We start from the raw sequence: 17,056 nt of genomic DNA, 5'->3' as shown, positions 1-17,056 counted from the left end.
CTCTTATTTTTAGAAATTTGACTCAATCCTCTCCATATGTGAGAAATGAGGCCTTTATTAGAGAAAGGTGCTGTATAATTTTCTGATATTACTTCATTGTATATGGTATCTTTTAGTAAAATGTAGTTTCTCTGATAATCTCTTAATTAAGGTCTATTTTTGCTATGTTTTGTCAGAGATCATAATTGCTACCCCTCCCTTTTTTACTTCAGCTGAAACATTATAATAGCTTTTGATCTAGCCCCTTATTTTTTTACTCTGTATGTGGGTATGGGCATGTCTCTGTTTCAAGAGTGTCTCACGTAAACAGCATATTGCTGGTCTCTGGTTTCTAATCCATTTGGCTATCTGTTTCCATTTTATGGGTATTCACATTCACAGTTATGACTGTTAATTGTATATTTCCATCCATCTTGTTTTCTATTTCTTTTCTCTCTTTATCCTATTATTTCTCTTTTAATCTCCCTCAAAAGTCTATTTTGCTACTAAACACCGATTTGTTAATCTGCTCTCCTTCTTATTATTCTCCCTACCCTATTCTCTTATTCCCTTCCTAAATATGTATATGTATTCTTCCCTCTTTTAATCAATTCCCATGAAAGTAAGTTTCAAGCATTACCCCCCACACCTCATTTTCCTCTCTCTTGTAAAAGTTCTTTGCATGTCTAGCAAGGTGTTTGACAAAGTCACACCAGCCTCAAAAACCTATCATGCCCTTTTCTAGATGCTCACTATGACCACCTACCTGACAGGAAGTGAAGTCTCTAGTTGGTAAGCCACTTTTTGGAAAATCAGCAGGAAATTTGTTCTTCTCTACATCTGTAGTATTTCTCCTGTTCTAGTCAAAGCCAAATGTGGCTAAGAAATCACACTGTCATTCTTTCCGGTACATGGAGCTCATCTAGACCAGATAGCTTGAATTGATGAACAGAAGATAGGAGTGAACTTCCTTAGCTATCTAGGGTATAAACTCCTTAGACAGTTTTGGTTTGTCCTTTTGGTCCCAAATCCATTCTCCTTGGCAAAGGAAACAAGCTATTTCTGTGGTCAGTCATTAAGCCCTTCTTGGAGGCTCCCCTTTACCTAGTACAACCTCTCCCTTAGCTTTGCTGGTCAGCTTTGTTCCCTTCTAATCTTCAACTTTTCATTTTTATCTTTCTTTTTCATAACAAATTGGAGCCCTAAGAACTTTTAAAGTCACTAAGTCACTAGGCTAGTTAGTAGCAAAAAGAAAAAAAAAACCCTACTTAGTAACTTCTTAAAAGAAAAACCTCATTAAAGAAACTTGAGAACAGAAAGAGAAATTTTGTAACAAAATCATCCCACTACATATAGAGATAAAGTACTGATGTTAAGAGTTAGGCAATCCACAAAAATTTCAATATTGTCTCCCTCAATTAATATGTATCGATATATGTTTTCTAGCTCTAAAAGCAACAAATGAGATAAAGTTAAAAGGGTATAAAAACAAACCCCAATGTGGCAAAAGCTCCAAGATAAAGCTCCTATCCAGGAAGTCTCTCCAATGACTGGCTCACAAGTCCATGAATTCAACTCATGGCATGCCTTGTCTGTTTTAATTAATGACTTTCTTGTGGCATTTCCTGCATCCTTTAACTCTTATATTTTAGTGCCCTTTTCACATTTTTCTACTGCGTGAAGTAAATTATTTCATTGATCCTAAGTACAGAGTCTAGCCCTGGCATGCCCTGGCATCCCCTGGTGTCAGGATGAATGTCACTACAGAAGGAGGAACTAGTGGGACTTAAATTTAAAGGACAGAAATGAGAAAGGCCTTCTTTACTTCCACTCTTGAACAGACTGACCCCAAATGGGGTCTCTGTATTTCTGTCTCTCTCCTTCTCTATCTAAATGCTTATAAATCTGGTGAAGAGCCTCCAGACCACTTTTTATTTGTTACAGTACCACAACTATCTTCCCAGAAAAGAAACCCTATCACAGTGAACAGAGACAGCCTTAAAACCAGAAATCCCTGAGTTCAAGTTCTGCTTCTGACTTACACTTGGTTGTATGACCCTGGGAAAGTCTAATACTCTCAGTGTTCTCTAGGCAACTCTCTAAGACTATTTCTCAGAAATGGTTAACTTGCAGGGGTAGAAGGTCTTCTATCCCTCGAGGATCTATATCTTACACTACTTGAAAGCCAAAACCAAACCTTACCCTTCTTGATATATACATCCCAAAAATATAGGATAGGGCCTTTCATACATCATAAACTTCTCTGATCTCTGAACATTGAAGCACAGTTATTCCCTCCACCATCAGTTGATTGTAACTCATCCATATGTCCTCATCTTTCCACAGATCTTCTGAATCCTTCCTCTGTTTCTTGTACTATTTTGTAGCTCTCAATTTCATACTCAGGGTTGTCCATCTGTCTCTTACCTCTCCTCACTTTCTGCCTTTAAAAAGAAAAAAAAACCCTTACCTTCTTTATTAGTATCAATTCTAAGAAAAGCAGCAAGGGCTATGCAATTGGGGTTAAATAACTTGCTCAGGGTCACATAGCTAGGAAATATCTTGGGCCAAATTTGAACCCAGGTCCTCCTGACTCCAGGCCTGGCACTCTATCCTGAGTTGCCCCTCACTTTCTACCTTTTAACCCAATGCTCATAAATAAACCCCCATTGGTCAATGCAGGGCTGTCTACTTTCACATGCCATACACCTTTCCATAGTCCTTTGGGATGTCTGAGGTTGACATTTTTCTGACATTGTGGAGCCCTCTAATTTGTGAATATACTAGGAGAATACTGGTGTTAAAAAGATGGCTGGTAGCAGGAAGAGATACAAGGGACCTGAAAAGACTGCACGATATTTCAAATAAAATGCTATCCAATGTTCTGGATGATTTTGGACCCAAGCTCACTGCTATTGTGCATATCCCAAGACACACACACTTACAGGTAACCTCATCCAGTTGCCTATCCAACCACACATAACTTGGACAAAATGAATTCTTTATCTGTTTTGTGTTTCCTGGGTTGATGATTAGGCCAGTGTCTTCTGAATGATCACAGAGAGCATTGAAAGCAGCATACTGGATAGAGGGCCAGGCCCTAACATCCCAAAATCTCATTTTTCAAGTCCTGTTTTGGGTATATATTCATGTTGCAGATCAGGGGAAATCTCAACCTCTCAATGCCCCAGGTAATTTTGTAGACAAGTTGTAGAACTACTTTAATGAAGATAGATTGCACATATTGAAAAAAATCACAAGAATGATAGAGATAAAAATTGAGGGGGCCTTATATCATTTCAAAGTCTGATGTAACTTAGTGCAATATCCATGAAAAAGGGAATATTTAGACTCTCTCTCCATATAAGAAATGAATTCTTCTACTTTCCAAAAAGCTGCATTGAACATTCTCCATAGCATTAACAAATACTTTGGTGAGCATATGCCTCTTTTTTTACCTTACTTTGGTTTATAACTATAAAACTATAGTAAGATTTAGAGCCATAGGATGTGGGTACAAATCCCAATTGTCATTTATTGCCTGTACCTTAGGCAAATCATTTAATCTTTCTGGATCTCAGTTTCCTTATCTATAAAAAGAAGAAAGGGGAGGGAGTAGACTCAATGACTTCTAGGGTCCCTTCTACTTCTAAATATATAAGCCTATGATTTCCACCTAGCCCATTTCCCCCCTCAGTTTTGTAGAGGATTGCCAACCCTTGGGAGAGACTTAGAACTTACACAATGTCATTCAATCAGACTTACTGGATCTAGCTGGCTTTGTTCTCACATAGAGCAGGTCTCAATTTAATAGTATAGGAGTGGCACATCCCTTAAAAAACACCGTCAACATAAGTCAGGTTGGCAAGGAATACTAGAGACAACAAAGAGCTGTTGGGTTTTTTTCCTACTTAAATGGCACAGGGATCAAAGGAAGGGCGGGAGCACTAGAAGATGTGTTCTGTTTTCTTTGTCAAGAAATAGTTAATAAGGAACAGAAAACTAAAATAATAGACAGTGAGAAGGCAAAGCCGCATTAAATGAGATCTGAGGCCAGATGAACTAGATCCTAGGGAATGGACAGAAGTAAATCCTGAGCTACTAAAACAAATGATCATGAATAAATGGAGACACTTCAAGGCTGATTGGGGTAAAATGTGGTCCTGCTTTTGGGGCTCAACTTTTATTACTGGAAAAATTCTGGAGATTACGTTTAAGTAATCAAAGTTTATTAGGCATCTGCTTATGTGCTAGACACTATGCTAAATTCAGGGTATACAAAAAGAGGGAAAAGAAAGTTCCTGACCCCAAGGAGCTGACCATCTAGTGGGGAGACAACGGGCAAACAGGTACATAAATACAAAGCAATATACAGGATAAACAGGAAATAACTAAAGGAGGGAAAGCACTGGAATTAAAAGGGATTAAGTTAAAAGTGGGATTTTAGTTGGGACTTAATGGAAGCCAAGGATATGGCTTGTGAGAATGTAGAAAAGAAAGTAGTGATCACCAAAAGGCTTCATCAATAACAAGTCAGAATAACAAAAACCACAATTCAACTTTCCATAGCATTTCAAGACAACCAAAGTGCTTTTCTCACAAGTGTCTAGGAGGTCAGGTACAAAGCTTTCCCACAGTCACTTCAAAGTCTAAGGTTAGATTCTAATTCTGATCTCTGGCTACACATCTAAGATTCTTTTCCCTACCCAAAGCTGTATTGCTCCTAGATGAACCTCATTCCTATTTTTTTCTTTAATAGCTACAAATTATTAGAAAAGGGAAATGTGGCAGTCTTAGACTGATTCAGTTTCATCAAAGCATTTGACAAACTTTCTTATGTAATTCTTGTGGGCAAGATGGCTTAGATTGGTATAAACAAGGGAGCTGAATTCTAAGATGGTAAAATGACCAGATCCCAAAATACAGTCATTTAGGAGTCAGTATCAACTTGGATAATGACTCCAACTTGGAGGGAGAACTCTAGTGGCTAGTTTCCCAGGAATCAATCTTTAAAATGCTATTTCACATTTTTATCAAGAACTAAGATGAAGAAAATGATAGCATGCTTATCGAATTTGCAAATGACATAAACCTAGAAGGGATAAGTAAAATTTTAGATTAGTCAGGATCCTCCACACCACCACCACCAAATTAGAATAAGTACTTGTGAATTAGGCTTCTTTCATACTTTGCATTTATATCATTCCCTTCTTCCTCTTTCCCTCTCCTCCCACTTCCCCTCACAGAACATATAGTAGGTGCTCAATAAATGCTTGTTTGTAGATTTCAAGAGGTCAAGATGATGGGTTTAATCATTTATGATGAAATGTAAAAGAAAGAAATATAAAGTCCAATAATTAGGTTAAGTAAGTTTTTTAAAAGTACATGTTAAGGGAGGTGGGATCAGCTAGATGGTTCAATGGATAGATTATGGATAGATAGCCAGAGGAGATGGGAAATCCTGGGTTCAAATCTGCCCTCAGATACTTCCTAGCTGTGTGACCCTGGACAAGCCACTTAACCCCCATTGCCTAGCCCAGTGATGTCAAACCTATGGCACAGGTGCCAAAGATAGCACACAGAGAACTCTATGGGCACCCCACCTTCCCACCTCCACCCACCCCTGGAGTTTGTTACTAGAAAGGCAGAGGAACTTGGATGGAGCTTCCCCTTCTCCAAATTGCCTGACAACATTTTTTCACATCCCCCACCCCTCTGCCCAGCAGCCCATTGGGAGCTCACAGGGGATAAGGTGGGAGACTCACAGGTGGCAGAGCTTGAGGGAAGCAGAATGCTCAAACCACTCCCCTCTCCCTCTCTTCACCTGCTGAGGATATTCCTCACTTCACCCACCCCTCTGCCCAGCAGCCCAATGAGAGCACTTTCTCCCTCCCTTGTGTGTGTGTGTGGGGGAAGGGGACAGGATGTGCCTGGCACTTGGTATGGGGGAGGGACACAGTATGTAGTTTCTGTCAGGGGCAGGCATAGCACTGGTCTGGGGAGTGGGGGTGGGGCCCAGGACTCCATTTCTAAAATGTTCAACATCACTGGTCTGCCCTGGAAATAACACACATTATTGATTCTAAGACAGAAGGTAAGAGGTTTTATTATTTTTTTAATGTGCATGTAAGGGGAAGTTAGGTGGCTCAGTGGATAGGAAGTCAAGTCTAGACAAAGAAGGTCCTGGGTTCAAATCTGGCCTTAGACCTTTCCCAGCTGTGTAAACCATGACAAGTCACTTAACCCCCATTGCCTAGCCCTCACCAGCCTTGGAACCAATACTCAGTATTGATTCTAGGGTGTAAGGTAAGGGTTGTTTTGTTTGTTTGTTTGTTTGTTTGTTTTTAAAGGCCAGGTGTATTAGTATCATGTACAAGATGGAGGAGGTTTGGCTAGACAGTTCATGAGACAAAGATCTCGTGGTTTTAATGAACTACAATCTCTGAGTCAACAGTGCCACTAAAAGAGCTAATGGGATCTTAAGCTGACTGAGGAACAACCCTGTGGTTAGACCACAAGTAGAGGCATGTGCTCAGTTCTAAGCCCCACATTGTTCCAAAGAGAAGTGTCTACAACTAGGGGAGATGAGTAAAGATGGTGCCACATGAGGAACAGTTAAAGGACTTGGGAATGATTAACCTGGAAAAGAGAAGCTTTGAGAATAGTTTTTAAGACTTTGAAAGGATCCTCTATAGAAGGATTAGAATTTTCTTCCCTCTCTGATTCCTGACCTCATAGAGAGAATTCTACATAATGATTCTATTTCAAATATCCTAACTACTTGGTTCCTCAACTTATTCACCAACTATGAGCTACTCTTCCACCCAAATTCAGACACAAATAAAGATGATTATGTCCTTGATCTTGCCATGACTCACAAATATAACATCTCTGTTCAAGAATCATGAAATCTCCTTATCCGACCAAAATCAATCATTTTTTTTTCATCTCTCACTCTACCTTTCTTTCTATAACCCTGTTCTTCATTGTACCGGGACTTCCAATTCCTTGATTTTTCTATTCTCTCCCAAGCTATCTCCCCTGGACTCAGTACTCTTTCCTCTTCTCTCTACCTTGATCCTTTGGTGAACCAATTCAAGTGCATGCTGCCCTTATTTCCTGAATCCCTATCCCCCCCCAATATTACTGATTATGCCCAATCCCATCTCAACCTTGGATGGATCCCACTCATTCACTACCTTCATACTTATACACATGCTGCTAAAAGAAGGGAAAATAATGCAACCATTTCAAGATTATTAAAAGAAAGAGAAACAAAGATTTCATTTCTTTTTTTTAGACTAGATCAATAATTTCATGGGGGTAGCTAGGTGGCACAGTAGATAGAGTGCCAGGCCTAGAGTAAAGAAGACTCATCTTTGTGAGTTCAAGTCCAGCCTCCAACATTTCCTAGCTATGTGACATTGGGCAATTCACTTAATCCTGTTGGCCTCAGTTTACTCATCTGTAAAATGAGTTGGAGAAGGAAATGGCAAATCCTTTTATTATCTTTGGCAAGAAAACCTCACAAATGGGGTCACAGAGAGTTAGACACAAATGAAATGACTGAACAGCAACCTGGTTTCATTGGTATATGGAACTCTCAGTAAGACACTCACTATCTACTCTGCAGTAACTAGTTATAGTAACAGAAGCACTCAAGAGGTTACTTGCCAGGGTCACACAGACAGTATGGTATGTCACTAGTGGGGCTTGATTCTATTTTTTCATCTGAAGTATCTGACTCTGTTCTTCAAGGAAAAGCTGGATTATTTATCAAAAACAAAAAGAAAGGTCCCATATGTACCAAAACATTTAGAACTGCTTTTTATAGCAACAAAAAACTGGGAATAGGTGACTGTCCATTAGGAAATGTGGACTGTGGCTATGATTTGATATCAAATGATACAATGAATATGAGAAATATGGGAAATTAACTATTGGGGTGTTGGTACTCTGGAGGATAGATTCCTATTCAGGTATTCAGGTACAGATTAAATGGTCTCAAAGAATTCTTCTAGTTCACTTTAATAAAAACTCAAGAAATCTCATAAGCTATTCAATTGGTTAGTTCTGAATTTTTGGATTCTACATGTATACTTAAGAATTTTAGATAATTAATTTTGTTCTTAATTGTGATGGTAGAAAGCACATCTTGTTCAATGGTCTTCAAATCCAACATGGGATCAAATAAAGGCCTAATCAAAAGGTGTAATAAATAAACCTGGATGAATATAATCTTAGATAAAATTCCTAGTAAAAGAAAATGGGGCAGGGGGTGGGGGGGGAGTGATCAGAAATGCTAAGACAAAGAAGAAACCATTTCCCTGAAACACTATCATATCACTTAGCAGCTTTTATCTCAAACTTCCCTTTCTCCTTCCAGTCAGGCTGCAATTCAGATTATTTTACATGGATGAGACTGTGTCTTTCTCAAAATCTCTGGACACACTGAGTCATTCCTTTGTCCTTTAGGCAATCTACAATAAAAATTCTTCAGACATTGTGATATGACTCCCAGCCATACAGCATCACTGGGAGAATAGGGATGTTTAAAAGTAGGGAAAAACTTGGAGTCATTAAAAGCAACTGGCAGGAGCAGCTAGGTGGTTCAGGGAATAGAGAGCTAAGCCTGGAGATAGGAAGTCCTGGGTTCAAATCTGACCTCATATACTTCCTAGCTATGTCACCCTGGGCAAGTCACTTAACTCCAATTGCCTAACCCTTAGCACTCTTCGGTCTTGGAGTAAAAAGTACTGGGCAATTCCTCTAAAGCAAATGGCCCCACTTTCCTCCTCCTATTCAATTCTAGGCCCTGCTCATTATTCCTTTAACAGCGTCTATCCAAGATACAGGTATTGGTGAACCAGTTCTATAGGCTGTCCATCTGTTGGCATCCTGTCTGGACAATAGGCCACTAAGTTTTTTCTATATGAAGAATTAGACCAAACTCTTGAATAATTATAGATCTCATTTAGGAGGCACTAGTGTTTTGAGGCTAGGTACAACCTGCAGAATATCAGTCTGAGACAGGAGCATCAAAAGGATCTCACTGTTTGGAAGGAAGTCTTCTTAGGCTCTACACTGAACATCCTCCAGAAAAAGTATGTCTCTTTGTTTTATTCTTCATTATTGAATACTGGCAATAAATCAGAGGGTCAAACAAAATTCTGGATGTGGCTACTGCTTCAAAGAATTCTTATCTGCTCTTAACATATTTGGGAGATACTTTGTTAGAATGAAGCTATTAAGGGGCCAATTTAGTTCTAGTGAAGGAATAAGCAAAAAAAGGATACTCTCTGATTTTTAGTAAACCATGTGATTATAAATATGTATGCAGTAGAGTATCAATGCTAGGAAGGTCTGCCTCTTCCCTTCTCATAACTTCATCAAAGGAGAGATGGGGAAATATGCATATAGGGTAATTGTTATTGGCATTCTCTAGATCACTTTTTTGGTAAACATAAAAAAGGTCTGTGATTTTTTTTTCTAAGCTTTTAGTATTTTTTCCACTTTCAGATATTCAGAGTATTAGCCTCTCAGTATTCTCAAAACCATTTCACCACATTCAACAAAGAAAAATTCCCTTCCCTTCTATCTTTGGTTTCTTTGGTCCTATATCTCCTACATGTAGCATGCTGTGGACTGACAGGTTAGAACATAAAGGTGGAGCATTGAGGTATGTTAGTAGCAAGATGTGTCACATCTGCCATTTTTTTTTGGTCTGCCTTTTAACTTCTTTTACAATGTCATTCTATGTGTTTTCAGAATGTTCAGACATAACTGGGTTGACTATAAGCTTTCTGAAAATTTAATCTTTTCTACATTTAAAAAAAGTCTTATGAGGATATACCACTCAGCCTTCTACAATTCTCTATTAAATGTTAAGAAGCAACTTCAACTGATACTGCTTGTGGCTGCTATCTCTACTGGCAAGAAGGTAAATGCTGGCTAAACTAGTGTCAAGGTCTTTTTGGTCTACGTGTAGGGATTGGTTAAACTTCAAAATCGTGATGGTCTATGTCATATTGTCTTTTATCCATTTCCCACTACAGAGGGAAAACTATTTTTTTGATTATGACATCTACAACCAGATTTTTAATTTTTCAGAAGTGTCTTACATAGGCTTATGTACTTCCCACAGGAAACAGAGGGCTTCCATTAAAAACAAAGTAGATAATTTGTTTTGATTTATTTTAGTTGCTGTAGAATGGCATAGAATGGAAGATCATAAGATTTAGAGAGGCCTTGGAGATTCCTTATCCCATTTTTAACAAAAAAGGAAACTGAGGCCCAAAGAGGTTCAAGACCCTGCCCACTCCTGTAAGAAGCAAAGAATTTACAGAAACATAATTATTTTGGACTGCTTACAAAGTAAATTACAAGTGTGAATTAAAATACAATACCTAAGGCATGAGAAGATCAGGCTAAGTGAAGTGAATCAAAGTAGCCTGGCTGGAAAGCAGAGCAGGGTAGTTGGATGCTTTTTAAAAAACTAGAGACCTTGCACAATGGGGATGCCAACAGATGGACAGACTATAGAACTGGGGGTAAGGTAAGATAAGGGAGAGGCATTGGAAATGAAGAAGCTAGAGTACAAGGGCTGGCAAACACATGTGCTCATCTGAAAGTGGAACATGTATCAAGAATAAAACTGAATAGAAGGATTCAAACCAACTCCCTGGGGATTACCAGTTTAGCTGCTGAATACCTGAACTGGTAGAAAATTCATATTTTAGGGAGTTTTAAATTGAAGATTGCTTAAGGCAACAAATATAACAAATGCCCTACCAAGGTTACTGTTATTACTGCAGTTGTGCATGTGTATGGGACATGTGGCAGGCAATAATAAGCAATAAGTGTGTGTCCATGTATTTTTGTATGTACATATATGAGATAGAACTAAAACAGGTAGCAATACAGTATATTTTTCTCTATATGTAACAGTTGTGCTGATTGCATTTTCTTTTCTTTTTTAAACCCTGACTTTCTATCTCATTAACAACTCTAAGACAGAAGAGCAGAAGAGCAAGGGCTAGACAAATAGAGTTAAGTGACTTGCCCAGAGTCACACAGCTATGAAGTGTCTGCAGACACATTTGAACTCAGGATCTCCCACCTCCAGGCTTGTCTTCTAGCTGCTGAAGCCACTTAGCTGCCTCTAATAACATAATTTTAATCTCAATGTAAAAAAAAGCAAAGTTTTTATTCTTGGTACATTAGTTCGGTTACTTTCTAACCAAACTTAAGATAAGAGAAGATCAGATTTGGGCAATAAAAAAAAAGATGTACATTCAGATAAATATTAAGTTCCTCACTTTTTGCCAGAGAAATGATGGACTTAAGTGCTGAATAACATGTACATTCTTGAACACAGCCAAGACATAGATTACATTTCGATATGCTTATTATAAGGGACTGTTCGGTTTTTTAAACTTGGAGAGGAATGTAGCAGGAGATATAGAAAAAGTCATGATAGTGACCACCCCAAACAAAGACAAAAAGGGAAAAAAGCACTTTTAAAAAATTCACAGAAGAGAAAAGAACAAAGTTCAGGGGCGTCATAGTCACAAAGGATAGTTTTGAAACTAACGTGGCTTATATGTTTTTGAAAATACAAGCTATATATAAAAGATTTGTGGTTTCAAAAATGCAATCCTTTTTTTCTCTTCTTTGTATACAGGAATGTTCATGCTGGTGTTTGTCAAATTCAGAATTAAAAAAAAATTTTTTTAAAGAACATTTCATTCAGTAAATTCTGAGAATTGGTTGTAGGAATTTTGACCAACAGCAGAGCACTAGAAAGTGAAGAGAGTAGAGGAATAAAGAAAAAGTAGCATCTGAAGAGCACAGAGGGAGGAAATTTTAATGGTAGTCAAGTTGGTAAACTGGTGTTCAGTTGAACTGCTTTAGTCACTAAACATTTATCCAAGTGGAGCTAATGCAACCACAGATGAGGCGAAGGGTGTCCAAGAGAAGACAACGGAACAGCAATGAGAAGTGCCTGAGAGTACTGGTTTTGGTTCTATTATTTCTCAGTTCTTCAAGAGGTCCATTTTTTCCATTTTTGTTAAAAAAGGATTCTTAACCACAATAATGCATTAATATTACATTAACCTGAATCATCACTAGTGTTGCTCTCAAGTAGACAACCCTAAGTGGTATAAGAATGGTCAACTTAAGCACTTCAAGGTATGACTTTTAGAGATCTCTTCTAGTAAAGCTCCCCTTTTCAATGAGGAAAACTAATAAACAGGGCCATTATTTATTCTGAAGAGGTACATACAATTGGACTGAATCAGGAAACTTGGGCTGGAATCCTGCCTCAGATATCAGCTGTTTGACCCTGAGCATGTCATCTAACCTTAGTTTCCTCAGCTGCAAAATGGAGTTAATAATAGCACCTACCTCATAGGATTGCTGTGAGGATAAAATGGGTGTTTTTGTAAAACACTTTGCAAACCTTAAAGTATTATTGAAGTGTAAGTCAATAGTCTTGATGACAGCAGCTTCTTTAGGAAGGGGGAAGAACAATCAGGGGGACTTTGAAGGAGGGCATCAGAATGAACAGTCATGTATTTCCATGTTAACCTCTCTCCAATCCTATCAAACTGGAAAGATTTCAAGTGCAGACTGTAACAAGAAAGAGGGTGTTGTCGTATAGAGAAGCTCATGTCTGAAGGCAGCCTCCAGACGTTTTTGACCTAACTTGGGGAGCCATTTAAGACATAAAGTCAACAAAACTAATATCAGTACAGAAAGCCCAGATGTCAATGAAACTATTGTTCTTTGAAGTAAATAATATATCGATCAACACGTATCTTACACATCTATGTGCCAGGCACATTAATAAACCTAGATGTAATCAGTCTAAAACTTTTTAACTTTTTTTACATCTTAAACACTGCAAAAGGGTCAAAACATTAGATTCTAAAGGCAATAGGTACAAATGGGCATATAGGAGCAGTTAGGTGGTGCTATGGATAGATAGGCTTGGAGTCAGGAGGATTTAGGTTCAAATATGGCTTCAGATCTTCCTAATTATGTGACCCTAGGCAAATCACTTAACCACATTTGCCTAGTCCTTGCCCCTCTGTCTTAGAGTTGTTACTAAGACAGAAAGGGCTTAAAAAGGGGTGGTGGGGATAGAAATAAGAGGGCCCAATGTATCATCTCACCATGTTCATTAATAACTCCCATTTGTGTGGTACTTGAAGGTTTGCAAAGCTCTGATCATGTCCTATAATCTTTTTTGACCCTTCAAAAACTGCACCTGTATATACACACATGCACACACACACTCCACTAATAACTCAACTTTATTGCCTTAATAAAAGTCATGCCAAAAGGAAACATTGATTCAATTTTAAGCAAATAAAACAATTACAAGAAAGCCTCAACTAATGTATTTATTCATTCAAAGACATTTTAGATAAGCAATAAGCTACTACTAAGGATATCCCTAATTGCTGCTCAAACATACCCTGACAGATTCTAATTCAGGTGAAGGTAGTATTAACATCATCCTAAGGAATTTAAGACTTGAATGGTCTCCATGTTATTCTCTAATTTTTCTGTATTCTGTTCACCTCTGCTGCATCCCAAGAGACCTTGTGCTAAAAGTCTAAGGGAGCTACCCTCAAGCAGTCATGTGCCCTGGAGCCTGAGCTGGTCTTATGACCATGTGATAATATACAACTCTAAATGGAAAGCTATAGATAGACCAGTTGATGACCTAGACTTGTTTGAAAAAAGTGTACAAAAGTCTAATAGCTGATAAAGAAAGCACTAATTCCTTGGATTCTTCAAGTCACCAATGGGATTGAAACCTTCAAAATTCAAGCATAAACATACTTTGAAAAGCCTAAACGTCAAAAGTTTCTAGATAGGAAAGTGAAGAATGAGGAGGATAAGGAAGAGGAGAGCAGAACTATGGTGCAAATAAGGAGAAAAGGGTATTGTCAGGCAGGGTAAGGGAACAAAGTTGTCCAGGAGAAGCAGACAATTTGGCATAAACTCTAGTGATAGTAGAGATAAGCTAGGGACAAGGCCTTTTAGAAGTGAACTGGTGCTTTTGCTGAAGGACTTGGAAAAACTTAGTGTTAAAAGATAGCTAAGAAATGATTGCCAAGGCAGCTAGGTAGCACATTGGATAGGGAGTCAGAAGGATCTGAGTTTAAATATGACCTCAGACACTTCTAGTTGTGAGGTTGGACAAGTCACTTAACCCCACTGTTCTGAGAGGAGAGGAAACAAAATTCACGGTGTCTTGGATCAAAGAGGAAATGAAAAAAGAACAAGTGCTGAAAGGCTAAGATTTGACTTCCAGAACTCAGTAAAGGAGAAAGATGTATATATTGTTTAGGAGTAAACAGTAGGGAAAGGAAGGAGATATGGAGACAAGGGACAAAGATCTTATCCTCCCCAAAATAGAAAGCTGAGCAGCCCACAGCCAGTCCAAATAAAGGAGTACAAAGGCAGACAACAGAAGGCTAGGGTGGGAATTTACGGGGTCTCAGGATGCCTTGGAGAGATGAAGATTTGTGAAATAAAGGAGAGGAGTAAGTAGAAAATGATGATTTGGTGTCAGAGGACCTGGGTTCAAATCTCAGCTTTTCTACTTACTACTATGTCACTTCAAGGCTTCTGGGCCTCATTTGCAAAGTGAGGGGACTGGACACTATTGACCTCAAAGGTCCCTTCTAAACTGGAGGTCCATGATCCTATGGGAACTAGGGCCAAGAACTCACTTCTCCAAACTGAACTGAGATACCTTTTTCTCTCCATCAAAGAAAAGGAGTATGTTTGTAGGGGGAGAATTGGGGTGAGGCAAGGGGTGGGGGGCAGATTAGAGGCTTTCAGTGCCCCAGAAAGAGATTCACTTCTTCAAACTGGGAAGCTGAGCTAAGATACCCCAAACATATGGTAGAGGTCAAAGAGCAAAGTTTAAATTAGGTTAGAGTACTTTTGGAAGATGGAAATTTATGAAATGTATAGTGAGAGGTCACTTCTCCAAAATGTAAGAGACATTTGTCTTCCTCCATTAAAAAAAAAAATTAATGGTGAACAAAAGGATAAAGTATAAAAAGAATGATAAAGGGGTGAGGAGACCAAGAAAAGTTACTATCTGAAACAAAGGGTCCACTTCTCCAAACTGGAAGTCTTAGATAAGGGTCCTCCCCAAAAGGCAATTGGGAGAGGGATGAATAATTGGAATGTTGGGAGTTTAGAGTTTCAGGAAAGGGGTATACTGGTGCCAGCCTGAAGATGGCTGCTAAAATTTTTGTGTAGAGTAATTCTTTGGAACTCAGCAAATGCTCTGAACCAGGACTTAGTCTACTGTTTTGTTGTTAGGCACCAGACTTAAGTGATGGAGAAAATGTTAATAATACATATTAATGTAAAATTGTGTCCTTATTCTCCCCAAAGGTAGACATTTACCAGCACAACCCTTTCAGAGTGGGGACGAAAATTTGGAAACATGGGCCAAAGGACAGACAGTGGCGGTGGTAAGAAATGAGAGGGTCACCTCTCCTAAGGAAAAGGTTGAGCTAATATTTCCTTCACCTCAAAAAATAAAAATAAAAAGGAATTTTTTTGGGGGGGGAGGGGGATATATGGGGGAGGTGGGTTGAAGCAGCTCAGAATACCTTGGGAAGGGAAAAATTTAGACAATGGGGGAGGGTTGTTACTAAGAAAGAGTCACCTCTCCAAATTGAAAGGAACCAAAACATCAACTTCTCTCTCTAGCTAAAAAGGAGTTTGAGAGGGAAAAAAATAACAAAGATGGTTGAGATACAAAGTCTTTCAGAGTGTGAGAAGGAAGAAATTTAGTTAACCAAGGAGAGATGAAGTTAATACCTTTTCAAATTGGCCTCCCAAAAAAGATAGGTAATACTGGGGGACAGGAATATAATGGAAGTGGCAGAAGATTTTAGAAGATGTCAGAGAGGAAAGACTTAGAAATCTGGAGGGGGGAAAAGAAGGAAGTAGGAGGGGTGTACCTCTCCCTCCAAAATGAAAAGTTTGATCAGAGCCTTCCCCCAAAGAATGGTAGCATATGGATTGGGTAGATGAAGTTATGGTCTCTCAAGGTGGGGTGAGATGAAAACTTAGGGAACAAAGAAGGAGGAAGAGAAAGTGCATGGGTCGAAATGGACTTCTCCAAACTGGAAGGCTGAGAAGAGATTCAAACCTATCAAAACGGGAGGGGGGAGGGGAATATCAAAGCTCTTAACCCACCCCACCTACCATCACACAACAAAAGAGGTAGCAGGTGGTGGTTAGTAGATTTCCCCCTTAGAGTCAGAACACTGGGGTGGGGGGTGGGGGGGTGAGAGGGTAGCAGAGATCTACCTGAGGGCACATAGTGGGACCCTTCGGCAGAGGGAAGCAGCGACCCCAGAGGAGGTCAGCACCTCGGGGTGGGTGGAAGCTGGGGCTCCCTCTCCAGAAGCACATGAGAGGGAAAGGAGCGGGACTCCTCGTGCAGAGGCGGTATATTGGGGAGAAACAAAAAATACCCCCCAGCAGAGGCAACAAGTTGGGGGGGGGGGAGATAGCGGGAACCCTCGCAGAGGCAGCGAATGGGGGAGGGGGAGCAAGGACCCCTTGCAGAGGTAACATGTAGGAGCAAGGATCCTCCGCAGAGATAGCACTAGGGAAAGGAAGAGTCTGACAGGAGGACCCCACCACACACACCTCACAGAGAAACCCCCCACGAGGATACAAGGTCCAGGCTGGGACTTACCTCTCCAAACTGGAAGGCGGAGACGATCATGAGGACGACGCCTCCGAAGCACAGGTAAAGGCCATATCTGTGCGACAGGCAGGTGTAGGTCTGCCTCTGCAGGAGCTTAAGCAGCATCCCCGCTGCAGGCAGCCGCCGCCACCGTCGCCGCGGCTCATGGCAGCCCGGGACACCACCGCCTGGCCCCCAGCTGCGCTCCGCGCCAGCCGCCGCCGCGCCGCGCCGCTTCCGGGAGGCCGCCGGCCCCGCCCTCGCGCCGTAGCGAAAGCAGGACCGGGGGCGGGGCCTTCCGGGACACCCGCCCCCAACTCCGCCCGGCCCCCCCCC

The 17,056-nt window shown here is 40.0% G+C and overlaps 1 protein-coding gene across 1 annotated transcript in view; it reads right to left on the bottom strand.

The window, feature by feature from the left end:
• The window catches only part of GNPTAB (N-acetylglucosamine-1-phosphate transferase subunits alpha and beta), an 81,399-nt gene extending 64,553 nt beyond the window's left edge, over window positions 1–16,846 (bottom strand). The window contains exon 1 of the mRNA XM_044678734.1: window positions 16,730–16,846. Within this exon, the coding sequence (XP_044534669.1) occupies window positions 16,730–16,846 (117 nt within the window). The remainder of the gene's footprint in view (window positions 1–16,729) is intronic.
• Window positions 16,847–17,056: the final 210 nt, after the last annotated feature.

This window comes from Gracilinanus agilis, chromosome 5 (assembly GCF_016433145.1).
Source record: "Gracilinanus agilis isolate LMUSP501 chromosome 5, AgileGrace, whole genome shotgun sequence".
Classification (NCBI taxonomy): Eukaryota; Metazoa; Chordata; class Mammalia; order Didelphimorphia; family Didelphidae; genus Gracilinanus; species Gracilinanus agilis.
This window is presented reverse-complemented; position numbering and strand designations above follow the sequence as displayed.